Raw genomic sequence first — 13,028 nt, 5'->3', positions numbered from 1 at the left:
CCCCGACCTTGTCCCTCCAACTACTGCTCGTCACGGCAGTCGATGGCAGTCCCAGTCACGTTCTCCTTCAAGATCGCGACCGGGGTCTGCGGATGGTCATTCGCCGCGTTCCCGACGCCCGCCTAAGGGTCGTGCGCGGTCTCGTGAAAACAATACGCGCCTACAACCGGGCAGATCTTCTCACAGGTCTCCTCGAAGACGAGAAGGAGACAAAGAACGACTGGCCAACCCACATCGAGACCTAGAGGATAACGGCGAAGAACTCATTGGCCCTCATCGTCGCTCTCGATCGCGTGAATCTTACCGACCGGAGCGTCGCTTTGATCGCCGCCGCGCTAGTCGTACCGCTCATAGCAGCCCGTCGAGGTCGCCTGATCGATACGAAGGGAAAGGCAAGCAGCGCGCAGATTATCGACGACAGCGTTCCTCGTCCTCGTCCTCTCCGCGCCAAGGCGATTCTAGGTCTCCCAACGGTGGCGACGATGCCGGCACGCACAGCGTCCTGCAGCCCGCCGGCCGCTCTCGTCCCATACTCCAGGACGAACCTTCCACTTCTGCTCTATCCACTCCCCCTCGCGCCACTCATCTGCCCACTCCGGAGCCAGGGACGTCCCAGGGTGGCTTAGCAGCTCCTCAGGGGGTGCAGAACGATAACGATGGCGCCGCCTCTCGTCCGCCGCTACCGCAAGGTATCGGGCCTTCCTCCCAGCCGACCACCGAGGCCCAACGGGAGCGACCCCCCGCTCGAGCCCCACGAAACGTCTGGCAGACAATGCAGGCTCATCTCTCAGGCGCCGGGAAATCCGCCCGCCCCACCAAGCACCCCCGCGAAGACGCGTCGAGCGCAAACCCCAGCGGTATCCCAGGGCCACCCTCGGAGCCAGTCTCGTCCGCGCAGTCACAAGACCCCGCCCCAGCGGCGCCTGTGCCCGTGTCCCGCGAGTTGCGAGCCCTGGGCCCTGCTCCTGCGGGGGCTCCCGCCCCGGCGGGCCCTTCGCTGCTCTCGCGGCTGTCGGCGCCCGTGCCGGCAGCGTCTGGCTCTGCATCTGCATCTGCGTCTGATTTCTCTGCGCCCGGTCCCCCCGCGCACGGCAATGAGCCCGCCCGGACGCGGGTTGCGGGCGGCGCAAGTCTGGCCGCGCGTGGCGGGCGCGAGGCCGCTGCTCCCGCGGTCCCGCGGCCGTTTGGTGGGGACGACGCGTTCCGGGACGGCGCTGGCGCGGCCTGCGCCGTCGTTCAACCTTCGCGAACTCCAACCACCGCACAGCCCCCTCGCCCCACCGTCGCTCGCGGCGGCGGCCCCGCGGAGGCGAGCACGGGTGCAGACGTCGAAGTGGACAACACGAACGCGAATGGGGCCGGCACGCGGCGCACACGCGACGCGGAGCGGGCAGCTCTGCCAATGCCGTCGACGTCAGGTCAGTCCCTCCCCCTTCCCCCGTGCTTCGTGCTTCCCGCCCGCCGCTCCGCGTGGACAGGGTGCTGATCCCCAGCCTGGAGGTTTCGCGCCCCATACAGGCCCCGCAGCGGCATCAGCAGCGTCACGCCTCCGGCTCGCGCAGAAGCTCGAGCTCGAGAAGCGCAGGCTGATGCGGGCCCCCGCCGCTCCCACCGCTGAGAACGCGCACCCCGGCGGAGGCTCGCGCTCGACGGACGAGGAGGCTACCGACGCGGCGGCGCGCGGGGACGCCGCCGACGCCCCGGCGCCCGAGGCCGCCGCGACGTCGAGCCCGGGGGCAGTCGCAGTCGCGGCGGCGGCGCGCAGGGAAGCTGAGCTCCGGGGCCAGGCACTGCTCCGCGTCCGCCTCGCGGCCGCGAAGAGAGCAGCGGCAGCAGCCGCGCTAGAAGGCGGGACCGTGTCCGAGACGGAGGGCGCGGTGGGGGGACGGGCAGGCACAGGGCGCGGGCGTGTGCCGCCGTCGGGCGAGGGTGGATTTAACAATGGGAGCGGGAACGCAGAGGGCGGGTTTGGGGCGCACGGCGCGCGTGAGAGCGCGCTGAAGAGCAGGCTGCGGGCGCGCGCGGGGAGAAAAGGGTAAGGGATTGGGCGGGTTGATCTACATACAGATGCTCCTTTGTGTGGTCAGTAGGCTACCTAAACCGGGTGGCTATTACTACTTTTCCTGGGGGTTCGGTATGCTAGTGTGCTACAAGTGGCAGGAAATTCGGGGGACCGCGTGCGTGCGTGCGTTCGTGCGTGTTGATAACAGTGACAACAGGCGAGACCGGACGCGGGACAAATAAGGGGTAAAGTACAATACCCTGAGCGTACAGTATAAAACCGGGCGGCGAAAACGAGTGCTGGTTCCATATAAGATGGACGAGAGTCGAGGCGGGATTACGGGGCGCGCGTCTATGGGGTACGGTAGGGAGTGCGATTAGAGAGTGTGTGCTGTAGCAGCTGGCAGCGGCCCGGTGCGGAGAATTAGAGTCGGTGGTACAGTGTAGAGTCCTGGACGTTGACGGAACGTGGTAGGGTTCGTGAGAAGACGTCGAAAAGGATCGTGTGCGGTACAAGTGCGCGAATATACAGAGGAACGCGGGTCCAGAGTCGGGCGGGGCCGTGGCGTCCAGTCGGAGAGAGAGAGAGATAGGGAGGGAGAGATTAACCGAAACGGGGCGAGTGTTCGTCGGAGTCGTAGTGGCGGGGTCGTGCAGGGTGCTCTTGGGGTGCACGTCCTGTCGTGGATCGTACGGGGTCGAAGCGCGTGCGGAAGACAGGAGAGGGTGGGGGGCTCGTGCGGGAGGGGGAGAGGCCCGCAGAGCGCACGGGGAGCACCGTGGAGAGCCGGGGGAGCGCGTCGCCGCCGCCGCGAAACGGCCCGCGGCTCGCGATCGGGGACGAGCCCGAGCCCTCGAACGGCGGCGTGGGCATGTGCGCGGGCGGGTGCGCGGGCGCGGGCGGCGAGCGGCGCGGGGTGTAGGGCGAGAACGCGGGGTCGTCCCACTGCGGCGGCGGCTGCAGCGTGAACGGGGGCGGGATGTTGAGCACCGGGCGGGGGGCGGAGAAGTCGACGCGGGGGAGCGTCCGGCGGCCGTCGTCGAAGCTGCGGGGGCGGCTGCTGGCGTGTGCGGCCGCGCTGGCCTCGAGCGAGCTGATCGACGCGAGGCGGGGGACGCCGCTCGCGCCGGCGCTGGGGGGGCCGACGGGACTCGAGCCCGGCCCGCGCGAGGGCGGGAGGTTGGTGAGGACGGGCGGGAGCGTGAGCGTAAGCTCGGGGCCTTGCTCCGCTACGGGGCGTCCTGAGCGAGGGTGGAACCGCTGCTCGGGCGAGTCCGTCGGCGCGGTGGAGGGGCGCGACATGTACGCCTGCGATCGCCTCGAGTTCCATGCGGGGTCGTCGAAGGTGATGCGCCGCGCGGTCCCGGGGATCCCGGGGCCTGCGAGCTGCGTCGGCGGCAGTCCAGATCTCGCGTATTCCTCGGCGAGATAGGGATCGCGATGGCCGTACGCGAAGCGGTCTGAGCCCGCGCTAGAAGGGGCGCTCGTGGCGCCGTAGGGCATGTCGCTGAGGCCGGCGTGGCTGCGGGGGAAAAAGTCGTAGCTGGAGCCCGGGCGGAACATCGTGGTGGGACTGTGGTCGCTCGCGGTGCCGGGCGGGGCGTTCGTGAAGGGCCCGAACTGGGGAGGGCGGGTGAGGGGAGCGGTGGTTGTGGTGGCTTGCCCTCGGGGCCGGCGGGCCTTCTGTCGCTGGTTCTGTGAAGGGTGACAGATCAGCCCGGGCGGCAACGCTCGAGAATATCACAGGACACTCGCCTGAAACCAGATCTGTGTGCGGCGGGAGCGGGGCGGGGATTAGTGCCATCGGGGGGAGGAGGAGGATCGCGGGACGCACCTGCACTTTGCGCGCGCTCAAGCCAATGGCGCGTCCGACCTCCTCGCGCATCTGCGTGGTGGGGAAGCGAGACTGCAGACGGCGGGGTGGCGCGTGAGACGGGGTGCGGAGAAGAAGCGCACCAAACGCCGAGGGCGGGGGACGTACCTGAGCGAGCAGCGCGTGAAGCACGGCGGCCTGGTGCGGGGTAGTCAGAGTCCGCGTCCGTTTCTTCTTGGGAGGGGGGCCGTCCGTGGCACCTCCGTCAGACGCCTTCGCCTTGCTCGGTTCGCCGCCCTCCATCTCCGTGTCCGCCATATCGCCTTGGGAGGATGAGACGGAAGGGCTCGAGCGCTCACTTTGCTTCCTCTTGCGACGCGTTGTCTCCGGGTCTGAGGAGGCAGTGGCGGCGGCGGCGGCGTCGATGCGGATGGAGGAGGAAGAGGGGCGTTGGGATGCGGTGTGCTCGGAGGGGGGCGGGAGGTCTGAAGGGAGTGTGCGTCGGGGAGGCGGCGAGCCGGTGGGCGGGCGCTGGGGTGGGGTCCGGTGGTGTGTGTCGGGGGGATGAGTGGGAGCAGAAGAGGACGGGTCTGCAGCGTTACGTGACATGTTCATAGAAACCGGACTGAGACAGAGAGCGAGGGAGCGATTACAATCGAAGAGGAGGGGAGCCAGCGTTGCGTTAATTAGTGGGTGACGTCGGAAATTAGGGAGGGGAACCGGGTTGAGTAGGCGCGTCGAAGGGGGTTCAGGCCTCCGGCGGGGCAATGATACAAACAGACCAAGAGGTTCAGCACATTGATCCTGGGGGAGGGAAGGAGAGAGAGTACACCGGACCCGGAGACGGACGCAGACGGAGGAAGGGGAAGGAGCACAAGGAGGACGAGCGCGTGGAAATAACCTGGCGACGAGCCGTGCATGATGACGAGTTGGCGCTGCGACGAAATAGACCCGAAACCGTCGTTGCGGCGAGGTTGCTGCTGCAATATTCCGCCCCGATCCGTCGATAAGTTTCGGGAAACCGTTCAAGCCGTTGCCTCTTCCGGCCAGCCCAGCCCGATCCAGCGGAAGACGCCCGTGGTAAGCCCCCGCCGCGCCCCGAGTGTCGAAAGGCGTCCCGCTGCGCACGCGCCCGGCCACCCCCCGCGCGCCCTCCCAGTCGACCTGTTACCAGGCAGCGGCCGCACATCCGACCGCCCCCAGACGCCCCACGCTGGAAACCCGTACTACGCCCGCATGACGCCGCGACATCGCCCCACGCGCGAACGCGTCCCCGCGTGGCCGCTCGCAGACCCCGGCGACGCGAACCGTGGACTGCGGTGGAGCGGTGACAACTGCCCTGGCAAATGTGCCTTTCCGGGTGGGTGCAGACTGCAGGGCGATCGGTCGTGCGCGTTCGAACGCGCGAGATGCGATCGGCGCGCGGGGGACGCGCGCTCGAATCCCCAACTGCGTAGCCGACGTCGCCAGGCCCCGAAAAAGTCGAATTCATCCGTGGCCGTTGCCGATCGACATCAGCGCGGCCTCCAGGCAACGACGGAGGCCGGCCGCCAGCCCGCCTCGTGCTCCCAGGCTTCTCCCTCGCTTCCCCGTGTGCGCCCCGCGCCCGCGCCAACCGCGCCCGCCGCGCTCTCCCCCCGCAATTTACGGGCGGTATTCCCGAGTCGCAACCCCCGGCAATTGAAGTCAATGAACGCAATGACCCGCCGCCGGACACGCGACGGCGCGCTCGATCGTCCTCGACCTCGACTCTCCCAACCGACGCTGAATCTTTCCGCCCTCCGCGTGGCGGTTACGAGAGCGTAGAATGCCGGTACAGCTGTGGTCGAGCGCCGAGCACGCGGGTGCGCACAAGCTGCTACATGGGGCGGGTCCCCCTTCGTCATGCCTGCTCTACTGCACGCGGCGCACCCCAGCCAGGGCCGTCGTGTGGCTTTCGCCCAGCGGTCCTCCCAAGGTGCCGAGTTTCAGTGCCCCTGATGGCAGTGGGCTCGCCACGCTGGACGCGTGCGCTCCAAAGCGCAGATCCGTGAGACAGAGCTAGTATAGTGCGCCACAAAGGAAGTTCCGCGCGAACTCATTCGACTCGAGAAGAAGGAGCGGACATGTCCCAGCGATCTGATTCCTGGCCTAACGCGTGCCGAGAACATGGCGTGGGGATAGGCGCACCGGAGGGGCTGTGGGAGCTACAACCACACGAATGTGTCCGTCCGATGCTCGCGCGAGCGGGAAAGTTTATTCGCAGTCCTCGGGCACGGCGGTGTCTGGGCAGTAGATTTCGAAGCACCTGTGAGAAGGGAGCGAGGTGAGAACGCATGGCCTTCCAACACAAGAAGTCCATCGCGCCAGCAAACCGTGTACCACGTTCAAGATGGACAGAGTGTTCCACAGCACCGCGCCTGGCGCACGTGCAAAACCGCGATTGGGCAGCAGGGACCGACAATCGATTGGGTTGTGCCAGAGGATGTCTGCGTGACGTACGCGGCACTGCGGATGGATTGGACGCGTCGGCGAAAAGTCTCGCGGATCGATGAAAGACTGTCGAGGTCAGCGTCGTTGACTCATCCGATAATGAGCAAGAGCATGAAGGAGATTAAAAGTCATTTAGCGAGCGGAATGGCTCACGGAACGAAGGGAACGGAGGAATGTTGCTTTCGAACGGCGGATGCGGCCAATTGAGTTGTCGCCCGGGATCGCCGCAGACCTCGACACACCAGCGACGTGCGATCAGGCGGGTCTGCGGATGCTACGGAACGCCGCAAGTGTCGTGCTGGTCGTCGAGCGGGAGGATTGCGGCCAGATTACTTACGTCAAGCCACCCTCCGTGGGAGGCCAAACTCACCCCGCTAAGAGGGCGCTTAAAGAAGCCGCCACACGGGCCGTGCCAGCATTCTTCGGGCGCACAGGCGCCTAGCCTGTTCTTGAGTACTTACGGTCAATGGCTCGCTGCGTAGACATTACACTAGCTTTTGTGGGACAAGACATAGCTCACTGCACAATCTTACTACGCCATCCCAATCCGCATCTCCGTCGTCACACTCCCGATGTGCGGCACGACAACGCACCGTGGCACCATCACGAGTGGGTGGTCCGCCGCGAGTCTGTGACCTTCAGCTTGCCCTCAACAATATCCAGCCCCACGCCATACAGTCACTACACATCGTGCCAGCTTCTGTTTCACACACTACCTGGTGTGCCTAGCAGTGGTATAGGATGTACTTATTGAGGACTGTCATGGCGCATCCACTGCACCACCAGCTCGTGTGCCAAAGCAATAAATAGGCATATAAGTGTTACCTGAGCTCCATCACCCCTCCAGATCACTGGGTATGAGGAGCATATTTTTTGTGAAGTCCTCGTGGGGGCAGGCATGGGCATTACATGTGAGGCACTCGTAAGGTCGTAACACATCGGGGTGGAGGAGAAGAATGTTCAAGATTTTTTGCAACTAAAAAGGTTCGCCAACAACCAGTTTCGAACTCCAGCACCTCCACCCAGACCGACAGCACTACCATTAATCCACCAGGCCATGCTTCATCCTACTTATAGACAATATATATAAGTACTATCTCCACACATTTTGCCGCCGCCACTCCTACTCGGCTCCCCATCCGCTTCGTGTGTTCTATAGTACGTTCTCCTCGCTCCCCTTAGCGGGGTGAGTTTTTATTTCCCCTCCGTGGCAACGTGTCAGCGGGCGTAACAGACAAGAGCAGGGGAGACGCACAAGACGGTGAATGAGAGGTAAGAAGTCGGTGATAGATTGCAGCAGGAAAGGTACCCGCGCTCTGTACCCGCGCAGACCAGCCCCCGTAGCAACAGGGGTGCCTGTGTCACGCGTGACCACGGCAACCCCGACTGCACCCGCCAGCCAGCCACGTGATGGACGCGCTTGTCACAGACGCGTCGCCCGTGTGACGCCCGTCGCTTGCTTTCTTCCGCCACCGCTCGCTCTCGCTTAACCACTCTGCCACGGCTGCAGTCAGCCTCGATGCTCTCGGTCGCCCAGTCGCTCTTCGTGCTGCCCACACAGCCCGCCGTGAAGTGGCTCGCGACGCAGGAGCGCAATCTGAACACGGACCTCTCCTACCCGGACGCCGCCACCGAGACGCCAGAGGAATACGTAGCACGCACTTATCTCCAATTTCTATGGTTACCACAGGTAAGCCACGCTCTTTCTGTTGCCAGTTTCCGTAATTCCTCGGACAGCCTCATATATTCCACACCTTCCACGCGGGGGTGGATTGTCTGGGCTGTTCGCGTGGACGTTGCTCGTGGCCAGCCTCTCCGGAGGGCGCGGGAATGAGGCAGCTCGAACACGAGGTGGGGTCCATGGACAGCTTCTTGCTCTCCGTGTGCCCCATTGATAGCTTTGCCGCTGCAATGAGGCCTCCTTTCCGCATATAATCAGCTTGGAAGCACAATGAGTTCGCCTCGGCCGCCGGACGGCTGGCAGAGAACGCGCCTTTCCGTACGGCACGGCTCTATGACTCAAAGTGAACCTTTTACTTCTGCGAGAATTTCGATAGCGGTGATCGCGAGACTAGACGGACCCACCCGCTTCAGCTCCGATGTCCAGACCGCAGGCGACCTGCCATGACGCACGCCCTCGCGTGCGTCTCCGTCCGCGGGCGCGCGTATCTCGTCTGCGTGCTTTGTGGTGCTCGAGATTCGTTCTGCTTTGCTGCCTTACGTGACCCGAGGGGACACATCACGACCCGGCGGCAGGGTCACAAGTTCTGCGCGCCCGACATCGCGGCCTGACAGAACATTCTTTGCCTTCCGCGGACACGCTAGGCCAGGACGCTGGCCGAGGGCGCACACGCCCGTTTCCCTCGCTCTCATGCGAGATCCGCTCTGGCTCCTCCGCTCTCGGCATGCCGCCTTTTTGCCCTTCCTTCCGTTCTCCGTCTCGCCATTTGCCCAAACGTGCGGCCCCGGGATCGGTCCCCCGTGCGCTGCGAGCTTGACAGGCGACGATGTCTCTGATAGGGTTCCGGACGGGTGCGGCCTCATGGCCCTGCGTTTCCGATTCAGCTTCGGCGTTCTGGGTGGTCCGCGGAGCACCCAGCCCCGGGGCCGCGTACATTGCCTTCTCGACGTCCGGGCTGCCGCCAATTGTCTTTCGCCGCCGGAGAGCGCGCTCGCATGCCTTCACATGCTCGCCCCCCGGCTCGTGTGGCTCGGGCGTCGAACCTTCCACTTTGTGCCCGCCCTCGCGCAGCCGCATCGTGCCCGCTGCGTGCCCGGCCAATCGTTCTCGCCCCGAGCGCCTTCGCGAACGCGGAGCGCACCTCGTTCGGCGGCGGCGTCACCCACCGCGGGCTCGTCGTGGTGTCAGAGCTGAGGGGTGGCCGCAGGGGCCCAAACGGTATTCCCGGATCAGCCCACGCGCTGCTCAAACGCGCTCGAGGCACTCGGGCGGATCGATGGCCCGTGCATTCGAGCGTCGTCCTCTGTTTCCCTCTCCAGGGTGTCCGTCCCATCTCCATCTCGATAGCGTCGAGTCCGAGTCCGAGCCCGAGCCCGCCCGACATATGCGCATGCAGTGACAGGGTCTGGCTTGCCGTAAGCCTCGCAGCGATGGTGCTCGGTCGAGTTGTCTCTCGCTTCTGCATTGGTCTCCAGCCTGAGCTGGAACACATCAGGCGATGCGACGCGCACAGATGCTGACCACGCCGTTTTGCGTTTGCAGTCGATCATGCCGCTGCAGTTCCTCGTGCCCGCGCTCCTGCGCGCGATGCCGGCGGCATCAGCGCCCGCCACGACGCCAATGACGACGGCGGCCGCCGCGGCCGCCGCAGAAGACGGCCCTCTGCACTCGCTGCTCCGGCCGCTGCTGCTCACGCCGCGCGCGACGTCGCAGAAGTACCAGACGCGGATCCCGCAGATCCTCGAGCAGGAGAAGGACGCGGAGGACCCCGAGGAGGAGTACATCGCGTACGCGTACCAGAAGGACAAGGTCGCCGAGGACGAGGACGAGGACGACGGCGCCCCCGCGCACGACGCCGACGCGCACGAGCGGCTCAAGCAAGCCTGGCTCGACAAGTTTGAGAGACGCGAGTGAGTCTCGGTGTTTCCATCGCTTTCTGTTCTCGTCCTCGTGCATGTTCCCGTGCCCTATTGCTGCCTTCAACGAGAGCATGTGCGGTCTATCATTCGAGCATGAGTTGATCCCCCGGTGCCTCGACTCTCGTAGGCCTCCCGGCTCCCGATCATGGTTTCTGGCCTTAACTGACACGGCCACGTGCCTCCCTCTTTCCCCCGGCCCCCGCCCGCCTAGGGTTCAAATCCAAATCCTTCTCCACCTTCTACTCGTATCCGCCTCGGCCCGGCCAGGCGCCCCATCCTCGTCCGCGGAGCCAGCGGAGCCTCTCCTCCTCCCTCTGCCCCCCTCGCTCTCGCCCTCGAAGCCCAGGCGCGCGCGCAAAGACTCGGGCGCCGGCGCCTCGAGGCAAGATGAAGACGGGAACACGAGCAAGAGCAAGAAGAAGAAGGAGCGAAAGCGCGCCCGCGCGTACGAGCCGCCGCCGCCGTCGCTCGCGGACCGGCTCGAGGACTACGTCGACAGGCTCGCGATATGGCAGATGATGCGGAGCATGGACGACGCGCTCCCCGAGCTCGGGTCCGCGTCTCAGACCGGCCAGAGCAAAGCCAAGGGCGAGGGCAACGGCAAAGACAAGCACGGACGCGACTGGATGCAGGCGTTCTACGAGGACGTCGTTGAGCCTCGGTGCGTTCCCCCCTCCCTCTCTCGTCTTGCGCGAGCGCGTTTTCGTTCCCGCTGCCTGCGCCTGCGCTGACTTGGGACTGTGATGGTGGGCGACACTAGCTTCAAAGACACGCTCCCGGAGCTCTGCGCGCTGTTCCGCACGAAGCTATTCCCCGACGCCCCAGGCTCGTCCTCTGACTCGGCCGCGTCCCCGCCGCCGTCCCCGCCGGCGGCCGCGAAGCGCCTGAAGCCCACGTTGTCCCGCTCCAAGTCCAAATCAGCGGTGGCCGCCGCCGCAGACGACGCCGACACCGACGGCAGCAAAGACAAAGACAAAGACGCAAGTCGGGACGGCAGCGAGAACGCCGGCCTCTCGCGCTCGCGCTCGCTCTCGATGTCGCTCGAGCAGGAGCAGCGCGAGCGGTCGCGGTCGCTGAGTGTCGGCCCGGGCGCGCTCAAGCGCGGCGCGGGGGCGGTGTTCGAGGTGACCATGGCGACCAAGTTCGGGAAGGCGCGCGCGAAGCAGAAGCGGCAGCTCGCGCCCTCGACCTCGTCCGCGTCCTTGACGGCGACTGCACCCGCGTCCTCGACCCAGGCCCAGGGCAAGGGCAGGGGCAGGCGTCCGGCGAAAGCGGGCAGCGTGCTCGTCGAGGCGACGCCGACGAAGCCGCGGCAGGGCCTCGCGCGCAACCCGTCGCAGTCACAGTCGCAGGCGCAGGCGCAGCGCACGCACAGTGCGTCGCTGCAGACGCGGCTGCCCGCGCTGTTCGCGGCGGCAGGCGCGAGCGCGAGCGCGTCAAGGCCGGGATCTTCGCAGTCGCTCCCGCGGCCGTCGCAGGGGCGACAGAAGACGTCATCGCACGCGCGCCTCGCGCGCGCTGACAGCCTTGTCATCGACACCGACGAAGATTCGGCCGGGGACGATGGCGACCGCTTCGGTGTGGACGACGACGACGGCGACGACGGCGCGATGGCGCACGCGACGCCAACGCGGTCCCGCGCGCAGGGACGAGAGTCGGCGTCGCAGCCGATGGGCCGGCTGTCGGCCGCGCACGCGCTCGGGGAGTTCGATAGCGACGAGGAGGAATGGAAGTTGGCGGGCTCGCCAACCGTCCTGACGTTTGGCGCCGAGGGGAACGTGTCCGACGACGAGGGCGCGCCGCCGGAGAGCAGCAGCCCTGGCGACCTGGGCGGGTTCGGGGAGGCGGAGATGAGCACGCCGGTGAAGGGACGCCCCACGGTGCTCGTAGGCGAGACACCCACCAAGCCCCGCTAAACGTTACGCTGTACTTCCTTTGCGTGTGTAGAATAGCCTGTTCTTGCTGTGTTCGCCTTTGCCAGTTGTGTGCGCGGCGGGCCGGGAAAGGTCAGATGCCTCGTGGGGGGCTACGTCACTGCACCCGCTCTGCGCCCACCCGGGCTGCAACGGGCCACAGCGGCAGCTTCTCTTCCGACCTCACGACCACCACCAGCCCAACTTCTGCCACGCCACGCACTAGCCCAGACCCGCGTCGACCATGGTGAGCGAGCCGCGCGCCGCTTAACCCCGCCTTCTGGCGACTGATTGCGCGATCTGCAGGCAACCTCTACACCCGCGTCCGCGCAGGACATCCCGCAGGCGACGCTCGACTTCGCGCACCGCATGTTCGACGCCGCGCGCGAGAACGACGCCGAGCTCCTCCTCCAGGCCGTCGACGCCGGCCTGCCCCCGAACCTGACGAACGACAAGGGTGCGTACGAGACCGTCTACCGTCTGCTCCTGGGCGCACGCACGCATTGGCCCGTGTTTAGTCCGTCTTCCCTGGCGATCCTACGCCCGATGTGCTAAGTGCGCGGCCCTGGAGCTGAGCCCGGCCCGACGCACTCGCAGCTCGTCTTCGTCGCGAGCCTGGTCAGTGGTGAAACCCGCGACGCCTGCGCGCGCAGCGAGGTCGTCCAGGGTCGCCCGTCTTTCAAGCTCGTCCGAGCTTCTCATGCCCGGCCGAGTCCGCCCGAGCTGCTGCTGCTGCTGCTGCTGCTACATTCCCGAACGCCAGATCCCGAACGGTTTGAACAGCAAAAGTCTGATCACGATCGCTCACCGCCGATCCGCCCGCAGGAAACACGCTGCTCATGCTCGCCGCCTACAACGGGCACGCCCCGCTCGTCTCGGGCCTCTTGGCGCGCGGCGCCGACGGCGGCCGCGCCAACGACCAGGGCCAGTCCCCGCTCGCCGGCGCCGTCTTCAAGGGCCACGCCGACGTCGTCCGCGTGCTCGTCGCCGGCGGCGTCGACCCCCGCGCCGGCACGCCCACCGCGATCCAGACCGCGCGCCTGTTCAAGAGGGACGACCTGCTCGCGCTCATGGGCGCGACCGAGGAGGACATGAAGGAGCCTGTGCCCGCCGTGCCCGGGCCGCCGCCGCACTGAACGTTGAGGGAGGGGGCGGAAGGGGGCCTTCGGATTACATAGTGTTAGCAGTTGCGATTACAGCGAGATGTACGAAGCTACGATGTACGATG

The 13,028-nt window shown here is 66.2% G+C and overlaps 3 protein-coding genes across 3 annotated transcripts; 2 read left to right on the top strand and 1 right to left on the bottom strand.

Annotated features, from left to right (window-relative positions):
• Positions 1 to 772: 772 nt before the first annotated feature.
• Positions 773 to 2,039, top strand: BXZ73DRAFT_99031 (uncharacterized protein; the record flags this gene model as incomplete). Its single annotated transcript, XM_048027867.1, has 2 exons — positions 773 to 1,447; positions 1,494 to 2,039. The coding sequence occupies 2 exons, from the start codon at positions 773 to 775 to the stop codon at positions 2,037 to 2,039; spliced, it is 1,221 nt and encodes a 406-aa protein (XP_047880161.1).
• A 566-nt stretch (positions 2,040 to 2,605) lies between these two features.
• BXZ73DRAFT_99030 (uncharacterized protein) lies at positions 2,606 to 4,424 on the bottom strand (the record flags this gene model as incomplete). The annotated part of the gene is made up of 3 exons (XM_048027866.1): positions 2,606 to 3,697; positions 3,837 to 3,908; positions 3,984 to 4,424. The coding sequence occupies 3 exons, from the start codon at positions 4,422 to 4,424 to the stop codon at positions 2,606 to 2,608; spliced, it is 1,605 nt and encodes a 534-aa protein (XP_047880160.1).
• A 7,700-nt stretch (positions 4,425 to 12,124) lies between these two features.
• BXZ73DRAFT_43309 (ankyrin) lies at positions 12,125 to 12,936 on the top strand (the record flags this gene model as incomplete). Its single annotated transcript, XM_048019119.1, has 2 exons — positions 12,125 to 12,257; positions 12,626 to 12,936. Coding segments are annotated over 2 exons (444 nt in total), but the record flags the coding sequence as incomplete, so codon positions are not given.
• Between the last annotated feature and the right edge of the window lie 92 nt (positions 12,937 to 13,028).

Source organism: Epithele typhae, assembly GCF_022376455.1.
Source record: "Epithele typhae strain CBS 203.58 chromosome Unknown BXZ73scaffold_10, whole genome shotgun sequence".
NCBI lineage: Eukaryota > Fungi > Basidiomycota > Agaricomycetes > Polyporales > Epitheliaceae > Epithele > Epithele typhae.
This window is presented reverse-complemented; position numbering and strand designations above follow the sequence as displayed.